Source organism: Pungitius pungitius, chromosome 15, assembly GCF_949316345.1.
Source record: "Pungitius pungitius chromosome 15, fPunPun2.1, whole genome shotgun sequence".
In the NCBI taxonomy this organism is placed as follows: domain Eukaryota; kingdom Metazoa; phylum Chordata; class Actinopteri; order Perciformes; family Gasterosteidae; genus Pungitius; species Pungitius pungitius.
The window spans coordinates 14,746,916-14,761,306 of NC_084914.1; the positions used below are offsets into that span (position 1 = coordinate 14,746,916).

At 47.8% G+C, this 14,391-nt stretch overlaps 1 protein-coding gene across 6 annotated transcripts in view; it reads right to left on the reverse strand.

The window, feature by feature from the left end:
* Positions 1-249: 249 nt before the first annotated feature.
* The window catches only part of rnf220a (ring finger protein 220a), a 137,398-nt gene continuing 123,256 nt past the window's right edge, over positions 250-14,391 (reverse strand). For 3 of the 6 annotated variants that reach the window (XM_037457321.2, XM_037457320.2, XM_037457322.2), the window contains 7 exons: positions 12,429-12,621; positions 12,286-12,341; positions 12,051-12,171; positions 6,010-6,121; positions 3,721-3,915; positions 3,180-3,254; positions 250-1,931 (listed from right to left, as the gene is read on the reverse strand). In XM_037457321.2, coding sequence (XP_037313218.2) covers positions 1,860-1,931; positions 3,180-3,254; positions 3,721-3,915; positions 6,010-6,121; positions 12,051-12,171; positions 12,286-12,341; positions 12,429-12,621 — 824 coding nt within the window. In that variant the 3' untranslated portion in view covers positions 250-1,859. The remainder of the gene's footprint in view (positions 1,932-3,179; positions 3,255-3,720; positions 3,916-6,009; positions 6,122-12,050; positions 12,172-12,285; positions 12,342-12,428; positions 12,622-14,391) is intronic. The other 3 variants (XM_037457323.2, XM_037457325.2, XM_037457324.2) reach the window with 1 other exon arrangement.

Below are 14,391 nucleotides of genomic sequence, written 5' to 3' on the forward strand. Positions count from 1 at the left end.
GGATGCGGATATGAGCGCGATGACGGAGTGTGTTTGTATGTCTTGTGAAGTTTCGGGTTGCTAAACCAGCTCTGGTGTTTGGTGTGGCTGGTCTCTACGACGCTGTTTGAGTGCGCATGCCGGCACACGCACGCGACTTTTCAGTCAAAAATACCCGTGGACAGAAGAGAGCTCTTCTACAATCTTCCTCAGCTTTATTACAGTGAACACAGTATGTGTGTGTGTGTGTGTGTGTACCAGAACACTCGCGGTATTTGAGAAGTTTTATTTTTTCATTTTTTTCAGCATTTCTTACAACAATACAGACATCACAGAATACATAGTTTTACAAACACAAAGCATCACCACCTTGGTTGCTGCTGCTGCCGTAAAGGGGAGGGGGCTGGGGGGGTCAATGCTGCAGGGTTCCTGAAGTTGCCAGTTCAGCCCCAGCTCGTCCTTCTTTTCCAGAGAGCTCCCTCATCCGATGTAGCTAAAAGAACCTGCCCTTCAGGAGTTGCTATTTTTTGAGACCTTTCCGCAGCGTTTCAGCAGTATGAGAAAAACAATGGCAAAGGCTTGCTTCTGAGACATGTAGGGGGTGAAAACGGAACGTTTCTAGACTGGGATCTGAGCGTGGCGTTACTCCTCCAGAGGAGGTGAAAACAAGAAGCTTGTCCATAGTAAATCTTGGCCAATGGGAATCTCGCTTTTCAAAAAAACACACCTCTCCTTGCATCATTGTCCAACCTTTTTTCAGTATACCTCTGCAGAAAAAAAATTACACCACCTAAATCTGGACCGTCTAGTCTCGAGTAGTTTTTTTATTACTTACATCTTTTATTCCTGTACAGTGAAATAACTCATCTTCAAATGATCTTTTTTTTCTTCTTAAAAATACAGAAGGCTTCTTTTATTCAAGCCATTTTTTTTCTCCCCAAACACATTTCTGAGGCCGTTCCAACTTACAACAGGACTTTGATATTATATACTTCTGTGTGTATATGCATGGGTGTGTGTGCGTGTGTGTTTGTATGTGTTTGTGAACTCTATGTCATTTACATCCAACATTGTAAACATACATAGAACTATATTACATGTGCTTGCACTGCATCTTGGGGGGAAAGAAATTTTGGTTTACTTCACTAGAACACCACAAAAGGGAGGAAAAGGAGGAGGAGAGGGTGGGGGTTTCGAGAGAAGGAGAAGAAGAAGAGGTGGTGGAGGAGTGTCAAACTCCTTTTTCAAAGTTGTGTGGTTAGTCTCGGTTTGGTTGAAAGCTCGGTTTTAGTGGACAGGCCCTTTGAATTATCTTATGCAACACGGGGCATGAAGATCAGAGCTTCCTGTCTCTAAGCTTCAGAACAACAACAAGCTTCCTATTGAGTCCTTCAGGTAGAGCTCATTGTCCAGCACCATGGAAATGTTGAAGAAGAGCTATTCTGTATTAAGAAGTTCCTTTCAGGTGAAGCTCCAGCAGCAGGAAGCTACATGGTCTCAGCAGGGCATTAGCTGGGTATTGGGGAGGGGACGATTCCCTCCGTGTTACATGTATATCTGCGAGGCTGCCAGTGGTCCCACTCTTCATTCTTTATTTATTTTTTGTTTTCGGTGGGAGAGTCGTTGAGCTCTGCTCAGTCTTTTCTCTTCATCCAATTCTGAACCTCCCGAGAAAACAAAAAGAGAAAGCCAGTGGAGTCTGAGACGAACGCCGCGTCTCTGTTCGCCCTCTCAGGGGGCGGATCCAGCTCAACAACCGGCAGGGAAGGAGCGTGGTTTGTTGAGGTTGGCAATAAAATCCGGGATGAGAAGAGGAATGCATCTGAACGAGAAAGAGGTGCTGGAGAGGGAGGGGAGGGGTGTGTGTGTAAGGTTGCTCTTTACAAGTAGACGCGCCTTAGGTCCCCGGGTGAAGTGATGGTGTTGCACTGCGGGCACAGCTTCTTGTTCCCCTGTGACAGACAGAGACAAAGGTTAGCATCATTGCTATGGAAACCAGCTCAAGTTACATTGTTACATACATATTACAATATGACCTATGTATTCTGATGGCAAACTTGTCATATGTCATAACATTATGATTTAAAACATTTTGTAATATTTACATAAAATATGTAGCAATTTGTATGCAACTTGTCAATGATGCGACCTTTGAGGAAGGGAGCTGCCGTTTCTTTCAGGGGAGTGGCAAGCTTATGTAGCTGAAATAAATCAGCCTGTGCCAGAGCAGGTACAAGTGTTTGGATGTGTTGCTATAGCGATTTTGCCAAACTTGCTTTTGGAACCAAAAAGTCAGACCTATGTAATCTTATCCTGAAAATATCCTGTAAACTCAGTGAGCCACATATGAGGAAGGGGCCATGGTGCTCCTGTTTTCCACCAGTTTACTGTCTGTTGCATTCAGACGTGTCTCTCTCTTGCGGTACTAACTTTACTGGAAATTCATCTTTCAACTCTCTGCTTTGTGCATTAATGTATGTATTAATACATTTAGTATCACAACAGCAGGAGCTTAAGGAGCGAATGGCTTACTAGTAATCACTGTTTCAACTGATGGTGTAACTGGGGTGAGAGGAAAGAGTTTATGGAGAAGATACAGAATAGGAGAGGAAATAAAGGAGGCAGTGAGGTGAGGTGAGGTGAGAGAAAGCAACGACAGCGAAGGAATAAATGAAAGAGGAGCAGATGAGAGCAGCAGAGGAACCAAATGAAGCCTCTTTCCCCTCTGCTGCAGAAACAACGCGCTCCATTTACCACATTAGCACCCGCTAATTACACATTACTGAATACATTACGATAACTATTAACCAAAGAGACCACCACGTTCATGTGTGAGTTTGTGTCTGAGTGTGTGTGCAGACCCGAGGCAGTGTGTAGAAGGAGGTTGGAGTTGACCATTTTAATCCAACATTTTAACAAGCCTTTTGGGGACCATTTACTCCTGCTGAGAACTGGAAGTCTTTGCATTGCCTGGATTGTGTGTGTGTGTGTGTGTGTGTACGCGCAGTGAGAGAGCAGGTAAGATGAGGAATATTCCATTTTAGATTCTCCCCACGGGACACGGCTACAGAGAGAAACTCACTGACTATGAAATGAGGCTGCAATAACTGCACATGGTGAGGAGCTGCCCTGCAGCACACCAAGGAGCGTTGTGTGTGTGTGTGTGTGTGTGTAGGAGTTTTATTTTAGTTTGTGCGTACCAGAGTCCGCAGCCAGCATTCTTCGCAGTGGACGTGCCAGCACTGGATGGAGGTGAGCGGCATCGTGTAGGAGTCCTAAGAACCGGGAGATAGAGACGGGGATGGGGGGGGAAGAGGGGTAAGGGAGAGAGGGGGAGGATGAAGTTACACCAAATTTTACAAACACGCATGCGAGCTAACCACCGAAACAACACTGCACGTTCCCTGACCGACAGCATCAAACCACTAACCATCGAAACGACACAGCCAGCAGCCACAGAACCACTGAGCAGGGCAGCATGTGGGGTGGGGTGGGATGGGTGGGAGGGAGGCGCAACTGAACCGGTCACCTGCAGGTCACTGACGCATACACACACACACGGACACGATATCGGGCAGGCATCGAGCAGAGACGGAGTGAGGCAAGCACAGGGAGGAGAGGATGAGGGAGAGATCCATGAGTGAACCCAATCCGATGGGCGCCCTCTTCTTCTTTTCCTCTCGAAAAGAACGGAGGAGATGAGGGAGGGGGGCGGGGAGGAGGAAGGAGGGAGTGCCTTACCCTCCGTAAGGGCGGTGGGAGGAGCCTCTTTATGCCGCTGCCGTAGCCACCGATCACAAGGCCTCTGTACAGGCAGTACAGGCCGAGGGGGAGGGACTTAGGCTGCCTCTCTCTGACCTCATTGGCCAGTGGCCGGGGCCCAGGCCACACCCCTAGGCTCTTGATTTCCGCGCCTGACTGGATTGCAGGCTTCCTCTGTGTGGGGGGGGGTATGTGTGGGGTGGGTGAGGAGAGGGAGGGGAGGCGGGGCGAAAGGTGGCAGCCAATCATAAAGGCGTGGCTTATCCCGATTGCGCACACAAAAACACTGCGGTGCAACACGCACGCACGCGCACACACACACACACACACACACACACAGGAGCAAGTACAGCAATGAACACACTGACTTTGCTTCGCTAGGAACATGGATGCAGAAAACCCAGTGAAGAGCCTCAAGGTCGATAGTAGAAAAAACAAAGTAGCCAGTCCCTCAAAACACGCTAACTCTGCTCTGAAGTGTGTGTGGGGGGATTTGTGATGAAGGTTCACATGATGGAATTGCAAATGATGACTATTTCTGGTAATCATCAATCTGGTAGTCCTTTATGTTCAAGATTATTTATATAAATACACAACTTTCTCACTTCCTCCCAAAGTGACATTTTTGAGAAGCCAGAGAATATTAGTTCAGTTTTACTGAATTAAAGATCAATCAAAATCCCTGCTGATGAGTTCAAAGTCAATCCACAACAGTATTTGGATCATGTTACCTTTCCCACTAAAGTTCCAATGATGTCTTTGATTTAAGAAGCTCTTCCTTGGCATTTACGTCCATGGATATTTTTCTTTATTTTAGAAAAGATGGCATTATTATAAAGTAAAGCTATAGCCTCAGATGACCAGTAGATGGGGGTAGAATTTCACAGAAGAGACCAAAGCACAACACGCAGGATGAATTTGAGGACTTGTGATGATTGAAGAAGAGACAGACACAGATTAGAAGTGAGACGCATGTGTATGTGTGTGTGGACATTGTGAGTTAGACATAGATGGATGGATGGGGGGGGGGCTTGGATGACGACAGAACGGGAGCTTGACAACACAAACTGCCCTGTGTGTGTGGGGGGGGTGAACATGAGTACTGACAGTATTCCTCCTTCAGTCTCGTATCACCGTGGACAAACACGTGGCGCAAGAGTCGGACCACCTGTCCCTTCCTCTACCACATCTCTTAAATATGCTGCATGTCCACGAATGCACCGTGCAAGCTTTTTTTGGGAGAGGCGTTCTGCATTTCTCCCGCTCCTTGTTTGCTTTGACTGGTAGAAGCCATGCAAGAGCAGAAGACCACCGGCACCACGACACGGCACTCGTGACACACCGAGCGACTTGAGATGAGGCACAGACAGCTCCCAACATGCACACAACCCTTTCACACGAGATGGAGGCCAAAGAAGCGGAAACAAGAAGATTCACAATGTTGGACCTCAACCCAAAACAAATCCCACAAAAGGATTTTAGGTGAAAAGAAGTGTCCAGAATAATTTAAGGATATACACTGACTGTGGTTCTGTATGTGGATCCTTCTAAATCAGTGGTTCTCAACTGGTCTGGCTCCGGGACCCACCATCACCCCTAATGACGAGCCGCGACCCAAATCGATCGGTCAAAGGGGGGGGGGGGGGGGGTGATAGCGGTGTCGGTGTCAACGGGACGGGACGGGCCCAGTCTTATCTTTTCCCGTTCTAATTGCCGCGCTTGACTGAAAACATGGACAGACGAGCCGGCAAGAAAAACGACACTCCGCTGCATTAGAAAACGTCCCTTCAAAATAAAATCACAGGATGAAATTACTATTATTTTTTTTCCCATGCAAAGGCCCGCTAAAAACGGGTCCGCGACCCACCAGTTGAGAATCACTGTTCTAAATAATCTGATGACCGAAATGACCCTGCAACCCCCCCCCCGCCACTCTTCCAGAACGATGTACCCACGAAGAACTGATATAACAAGTTTGAGGAAAAAAAATCCATCATCTTAATGAAAGTCAGCGGTACATTTATCGGTGCAATTCAGATGGGATTCATATTTTTGGGACCCTTTCGGCGTTGTTGTGGCACATGTACTGGTGATAACACACAAAGCGCTTCCTTTTCAAAATCTCTCCAGCGCGCGGTGGCCTCTGGGATTCTTTGGTGTGCAGGGTTGTGCGGGGTTGCGTCCTACATATATTACAGTAGATTGGGGTAAAAAAAAAAAAGGCACACACGGCCTCCCACACGTGACGGAATGCTTCTGCGTACTCACCATGCAAATTAGACACTTGTATCGGTCTCCTCTCAGTATCTGCCTCTCCAGCTCTCTGATCCGGGCCTTCAGGGCCTCCATGGTGGTCGCCGTGGACTCGTCCTCCGTCACTCTGGGGGGAGAAGAGAGAGAGATGTTTAGCTTTGAGATTGTAGCGCACATCTGGAACAGTGTGTAACTGCGTCCATGCTGACATATGCGGGTGAATTGCTTCATCTGCGCATTGAACTCAAAAACCAAGCGACCAAATGTCTGCTGTCTGTTTTCTGACTCCCACTTCACGGAGGTTGACCCTGTGATCCCGGTGGGGATTTCTTCAGCTCCCAGCGCTACGTTAGCGTTTCCATGTTGGGAGTCTTTCTGTGCCTCGATAGGCAGTCGGACATCTCTCACACGACACATTCACAACGTTTTCCCACCTCGCTCAAACCCGCAATCTTTTTAGAATGCCCCCGCTTTGAGTTGAAAAGCGAAGTGCGGCGTCCTCGTTCCACCTCCTAGCACTCACCTCTATCTCCTCTCGCGTCCTTACTCCCGCCACTTCCTTGCCCTACTTGTTGCCCCCCCCCAACAGAAAATGTGCATTTAACGCTGTACGTCAGCATATGGAGCAGACATTACAAAATCAATATGGCCGCCGTGCAGACCACCCACGCTGCCGGTGATGATGACGATGATGATTTGTCTGAGCGAGACGAGGGAGCGCGAGTCGGCCAGTGTTCATTATAACATCCGCTCGCTTTCAACAATATCAGAGTGTGTGTGTGTTTATGGTGAAGTGTTAATTTTGCAGCCTGATAGCTTGCTGATATATGCTATTGATCTGGATGGGGAAGGACGAGTGGGGGGAAAGAAGAGAGGGCAGAATAGAACAATAAGTGGCTGCATGTGGTGTGTGTGTGGCCATGGATTTAGCTTAGAAGGTAGAAGTTTCTCCTGTTAAGAGACAAGTTTGGGATCTTCCATTTAATTTCTAACGGCTAGAGCGATAATTTGATCTCAGATTGTCTGCTGTTTTTTAGGTCAATATAAACTGAATATCTTTTGGATTTGAACCGTTAGACGGATGGAAAAGACATCCCATTGGCTTGATTTCATGCGAAGTGGCTGATCCAGCATTTAGAATAATGACAGTTTCTGGCAAATGTAAAGGGAGCCTGCATCTTCGACCTTTGCTGGCAGCGTCCGAAAGGCCGAGTGCACATCATCGTGCCGAGGTCGGCCATCTGATGATGGGAAGATTCAAGTTGTGTTTGCTTACCGCAAATGTGTTTTTGTGCTAGACAAGACAAGTTAGTCTCCAAGAAAGCTCAAGTGGCGTAAGGCTTAAGATCAAATTGATCTTTTCTGTTTTCTGTTTCAAAAATAAGTCAAGGAAAAATGGAAATAATGAAGCCTTAATTGTGGCATCATTTAGTTCAGAGATGATGGTCTGTAACAGAGCTTTCAGTGGTGGTTGTGCAGCGATTATCCCTCACATGATGCAATGGTTAGAGATGTCAGAGTTGCACACAGCCCTCTCTCTCCTCCCCTGTGACCCGATCACCATCCTGGGTCTATAAAGAACCTGGTCGGGACTCCTGAACTATAAACCGCTTTACCCTCTCCTCTTATTAGTCCCGACCTTGTAAAAAGACATTCAGCCTTGATTAGCCTGCTAGCTTATAAAGCGGCAGTAGGGGACCGGATGGGGCTCGTCCCTAAAACAAGGCTCTGGCTCCCTTTTATTAGCTGCAATAAAGCGCTCCGTCACTCAGAGGATCACAAATCTGAGAGAGAAGTTCTTCTCTTCTCCCAACAACACTGGCCTCTTCCGCCTCCTTCTCCTCATCTACTCCTCCTCCATCATGAATATGCATTCAGCGCACAGCTGCTTTATAGAGCAACACACTTGAAAAGTTGTTTAATTTCCCAATGCAATAAAAAAAAAAAGGAAGATTGAATGGGGGTAGAAAGGAGATGATTTTGCAGTGACGAGGAAAGGAAAAGACAACTCTCAGGGCCCGAATGTGACAAGCACAGAGATAAAGTGCGTCTCCACCAGCAACAACTGCAAGGGAGAAATCTGGGAGTTTAAGCCCTTTATGCCATTTGTGTGAGTCACTGGTTTAAGCTGGCTCAGGGGTTTTCAACCTCTTCGCTCTGGCAAGCCAAAATTTGATAAAATTGAGGTCGAGCTGGGAAAACATGTCATGTAGACGTACAGAAAGAAGGAACGTTTAATCTGGGTTACGACCTTAAAAAGTCAGGGATGAGAAAACCCCACGTCTTTGATGTCGTGGCAGCAGGGAGACTATTAACGCTGCACTAATGCGTGATCAGCACGCAGACCGGTCTCAGTGGTGCAAAAGTGTTCACCTGATCTAAACAAAAAAGCAATTCAGATCAGACTCAAAGTGGATCACAGAGGGAAAGAAATGCTCACTTTCATCTCCATGGAATCTGGAAGATTAAACTGTGGGACGAGGACCTGCCTTGCTGGGTCTTAACCCCAAGCTGTGGCCTTGGTCTGAAGACCCAGCGTCATAAAACTTGCAGAACCAAAGCGAACTTTCCGTTCATGCAACCCACTGCTACTAATACTTAGCAGGAGCTTTTATTTTTGTTTATTTTTTTGAATGCCGTGCGCATATATGCGAGTCAAAGAAAGCAGCGCTTTAGCTCGCCTGTAAGGCAGAGCCTGAAGGAGACAGATAGATGGCCGAGCCTCCCCTCTGCTTGCTGTGGTGCTATTGCTCATTTCATTAGTGTGTAGTTTGTGTGTAGCAGAAGATCTCCGCCAGCCATCTCAACCAGCCCTGTGTCTTCATCTAACGTCTGTCCACATTTTGGGCCTCTCTCTATCACTCACAACACAAGTATGCGGCAAATGATGAAATTACCTAACAATTAAATATCAAAAACACAATATCCTGTCAGACATTACCAACACCCAAGTAGGGGGATAAATCTCCCATGCAGGTGTTGTAAAGAAAGCGGTGGTAAATCCCTAGAGCTTTATTCTCTGCTGTGCCCTGTTAACCGAGGCCTTAAATACACTGACACACCGTGATAAAACATTTAAGTCACTATTGATTTCCCCTGTCTCAGACCGATCTGTGTGTGTGTCTGTGTAGGTGTAGGTCTCACTTGGCAAAAGGGAAGGGGTGGGGGGGATCTTGTGAGTGCTTGAGAAAAATAGAGACACAGGATGGAAAGAACAGAAGGGAGAAAGAAAAATGTGGCTTAGCGACAACAATAAAGAGAAGAAGCTGAGGTAAAGGGAAGCGGGAGCTGTGTGTGTGTCTGTGTGAGTGAGAGAGAGAAAGAGGGCAAAAATCTAGCTTCATCACTTTCAAATTGAGGACAGATTCAATTATTTGCAGAAACCACATGGAAATCTCTCCGCATTGTTCCAGCTGGAGCACCAAATTTGGCAGCAATCGCATTGGCGGCATTGGAGGGGCCATTTATCTTCGTAGGGAAAGAGCGTCTCAGGCGCCGTGCGTGTGTGGGTGTGTTTATGTGTGTGTGTGATAGAGAGGGTGTGCGTGCGCGAGGGCTCATTTATCTTGCGGCGGAATGAGCAAGGGAACAAGGACGCCCCGGGAGGCGACCAGATCATTACCCATCTGGGATCAGGGAGAGAGATTTCACTAACGCTGCTGTGTGCGCAGCCACGCACACGCACACACACACACACACACACACACACACACACACACACACACACACACACACACACACACACACACACACACACACACACACACACACACAATGTATCAATGTAACGAAAGGAGACAAATCTCATTTTCATTTGGGGACGGAGGGGCACAGAAGCTCCACAAATACGTGCATTTAAAGCGAGCGGAGAGGAGTGAGACAGGGAATTGTTCAAGCCAGCTGACTGCTTGTTCCCTTGCAATCATTCAGCATTGAGGTGGCCCCTTTAAATGGATGCTTAGATTAAGGGCATGCTCTGCCTGGGTGGGAGACAGACGCCTACGATCCGGACCGGGACAAAGTCACACCAGCGCATTTGGTCCGGCGAATACTTAAAGCGGTTCTTGGCAACTGGCTGCAGGCGAGGGATGATTTAGTTCATGTCCCAGATATATGTCCCAAATGTAGTTTAATAGTGTTTCGTTCACCACCGCTTGGTAAAGGTAAGCAGCTCAACTCAGTGCGCATGATCCCGAAGCCCTGCCCCTTTCCACCTGCTAACACATAGTGCCCGGTTGCACAATTATTCAATTTTAACTGAGCGGTTTCAAATGGACACGCGTGAAGTCGATCAGCACCGTCTGACCCCCACGGACCTGCTGACATCTCTCGCATTGACACGCAGAGTAAAAACACAAAGAAGATCTCAGCACAGACAACAACTCATCGAATGCTTCCCCACGCTCGGCAAACAAACAACACGAGCACCAACCTCACAGCGCCGTGTCTGATCAATACACCTCAAGAGGCTCTGCTTCTTTCTGCTGATATTTAATATGGGGCACACAGACAGACACACTAAATTAAGAGATTCATTTGAATGAACCATTTTGCAAGTGCAGCCTTCCCAAAGACAATTAATAGAGGGGTGGGGAGGGAGGACGATGACAATACTTAAGGCGTAAGGCTACAGACATGCACATTATCACCAGACTTTTCATACTTAAAACACAGACATCTCAGACCTTCTTTTATTCAAACTATTACTTTTAGCATGAATAAGTTTCCAATAACCACTACAACCATTTATAGCATAAAAGGGACAGAAAAACAAAAGCTGCAGCGAGGACCTGCAACCACAATCGCACAACCAAATAAGCACCTGTGTGGTAGACCAGCGTCTCCTGTGTTCAGAGCGTAGATAACGGCGGCCTCAGGTCAGCGCATGGCTGTCTGCCATTCACTGACTCAAGAAGAACCAGCGTATGACCCCACTGCAAAAAATCCAAACTATCCCCTTTAACAATTTTCCGTGGGGAATGACTGAAGAACAAAAGGGCACGAAAAAGAAATGAGAGTGCTGATGTTTAGGGGGCATTCTGAACGGCACTTCAGGTGGACAAAGGAAATCACTTTAAGAAATAGGGCCTGGGATGGAAGGCAACCGACAGACTGACCCCAGCTCAGTATGTGTGTATGGGAGTGTAATCGCATGGAGGGGAGAGGGGGTGGGGGGGTCAAAGAACAGGAGAATATGCCAGACATGCAGAGGCAACCAATCAACCAAATCCCTCCTTCTCTTTGCTTGCTTGCCCACCGACATTCCTCTCTCGCAATGAGCTGACCTCTATTACCATGCAGGGGACGGGGTGGCTGTGTGCAGGATTGTTTACTTGATGCAGAATATGGATGAGGAGATGGAAATGAGTGGATTACAGAGCACTGGCCTTTCTCTCTCTCTCTCTCACACACACACACACACGCACACACACACACACACACACCCCCCCCAGGCGTTCCAATGAATAGGGCTGCGTGTGTGTGTGTCTGTTTGAACATGGCTAGGCGGACAGGCCTTTTCTTGCTCTGTCCACTCCCAAGTGTGCACAGGCCCAAGCAGTCGCCGTCCCCAATATAGTAACCAGAGTTCTTGGAGTGCAGAGGTTTGCAACGCGCGCATTGCGTTAGTAGTCCATTACAACATCATACTTCTAGTTTGCCGTTTTCTCTAAAAGTTGAAGTACTGCTCAAACATGTGTGTGCATGTACGACTGCTGCGAGCGTGTTGCTCGGTAACCCGACGTCAAACAAACATCTGCATGTGGTTCCAGACTGTTGCCGTGACGCCGGTCCATTAATGATTCTGAGGCAGCTCTCTGCTCACAGGGAACACAGCTGCAGACAGAAAATCAATAGGTGGAGAGACCCCTCCCTGTCACACACACACATACACACAACAAAACATTATCCACACAAAATGCATCATTTCGACCCCTCATGGAATCCCCACAAGAGTCATCTGCCTGCCTGCAACGAGATATTTTCTATCTCCTTATACTACCACATCAGGATGTGTGTATGTGTGCATGCTCATATACTGTATAGGTGGAACCTACTTTTCGATCTCACTGTTTTTACAGGTGCGCGGGGCGCAGGAGGAAGAGGAAGTGGAAGAGGAAGATGAAGGGGTGCTGGGATCCGTCTTGCTGGTTTCACCGTTGCTTGTTGAAGGCATCTCTGTACGCACAAACAAGGGGGGGAGGGGGGGGGGGGGGGGGGTCAACGCCGGTACGATGAGGACATTCCTGCCGATGTATGTGACAATCAATACTAAAAATCCTCTATCTTTACCGTCGCTGGCCCATTTGGAGAACTCGGGTGTTATTCTGTTAGAGGGCATCCCACCGCTGCAACACAAGAGACAAAAAGATGGCGGCGTGAGCGACGCGTTTCACGCCGATGGCGGCACGTTGGCTAAAATCGCGCCCCCCTACTTGAGCACGGCTCCCCGTAGCGCCTCCCTCTCCCTGGCCTCGCCCTGGTCCTCCCCGGCTCCGGAGCACGGGATGATGTCAGCCTCCGTGTACTGGGCCTTGCCGTACTCCAGGGTGTCGTCTCCGTCCACGTCCAGGTCCACGTCACTGTCCGCCGCGCTCTCCTTGATGCTACACGTGGCGAACCCAGTTCCTGTGGAAATGACAACGAGGGGGACTCTTTTAAATGTATTTTGAAATGTAGGACGCTGGGAATTAGCGAACTTTATGTGGAGAGCATGGATTCCCCTGTCATACATTATTATTATATTAGGAGGAGGGAACTTTTTGCTTAGCAAAACTAAGCGATATAATATTTCACTTTTTTTTTTAAGCGGCTCAAAAAGGAGATTAAGAAGCACTCTTAAGACCTCCAGCCACTGATTTTGAGACACACCTGGAGAAAACCAGACTTTTTCTGGACCAATTACAGACTTTTGCAAAAAAAAATATTTGTTCAGAGGGACGAAAGTGCAGTGAGTGATGACGTCTAGACACGCGGGAGGTGAACTGATGAAGAGCAACACCTCAGCCGTCAATCCGTGAGAGAAAGAGAGGGGGAGTGTGTGTGTGTGAGTGGCACTTCTATAAACTCAGTGATGAACGCCCAGACAAACCCTCACCGCTGCCTGACTGCTCCCTTCAGCTCCACTTAGCCACCGAGCTGGCTGCGTGTGTGTGTGTCCATCACTTAGAGGGCGTCTCTTCAGCGTTTGTTTGAGACTGTCTGTCCCTCTGTCACTTAGACCCTGCAGCCCCTATAAGGTGTGTGTGTGTGTGTGTGTGTGTGGGCACGCATGAGTCTGTCTACCTGTCACTAACAGCGTCGGCTGTCGAGGTAGGCTAGGTGTGTATGTGTGTTCACATGTGTACGTTACTTACTATTTGAGCACTTGGAGGTGTGTGTGTGTGTTTCACTTGAGATGTGACTCTGGATGTGTGTGTGTAGGTTTCTACCAGTGACAGGCCTGACAGCCATCTTATTTACACCTATCCCAATTCCTACAAGCTCTCACCTGGAATAGTGCACTCAGTGTGCATGTGACAAGTGTGTGTGTGTGAGACCAGACAGAAGTTGTGCAGAGTTGACAGCCATCTAATTTAACCCCCTGTCCCAGTATGTGAGCGTGAACTTCAATACTTGACTCCCTTTAACAGTTGGTCACAGTGCACAGCGGTGTCTCTGAGGACCTTCTGGGGTTGTGAAAAGCTTCTTCTTCCTCCTCCTCCTCCTCCACTGAGTAATTAATTTCACCTTCACTGTAGAAACCAACCAAAATGAGGAGGGAGTAGTGGCAACCATGAGCGGGCATTAAAAGAAACGCGTCCCGGAACGCTGAGGTGTTTTTACAACAGGCTCATGGTTTATAGTGATCACATAAAAAGGACCGTTTAACTTTTATTCGGTCCCAGCGGCAGGAGGAACATATGTGGAACAATGGCTGCGCAGCGTTAATCCAGAAGCCTTCAGGCTCTGCTCGGCTACAGTTTGTTCAGGGAAATGCAGACACATTTTCTCCTTGCTGCTCTTGGGTCTCTTGGAGGGGGGGGTTGGTTGTTCAGGTACAGAGGTCGTGTGTGTCACTATGGCGCTGTGCTGACAAGTTAGGTGCAGTCACAGTTGCAGCTGGCGGTCATGATCTCTTTACAATACCGACGATGCCCCTGGGTCGGGCCAAGCCGCGGTCGGAGTGATTGGCTGGCTGAGAGCCAAACTGATAACCAGCTGATCAAAATGAAGATCTTGTGGAGAGTTGGACCAGACAGCTGGCGTCACCATGTTGACAGTCAAGCAGCTAATAAATGTTAAAAACAAACTGTGAAAAACTTTATGGATTAGAAGAGTTACTGTAAACAGTAATTGGTTGTGCTTTCTCTTCTCACAGGTCTCCATGGATCATGGTTCTGTCAGAGTCATTATTAT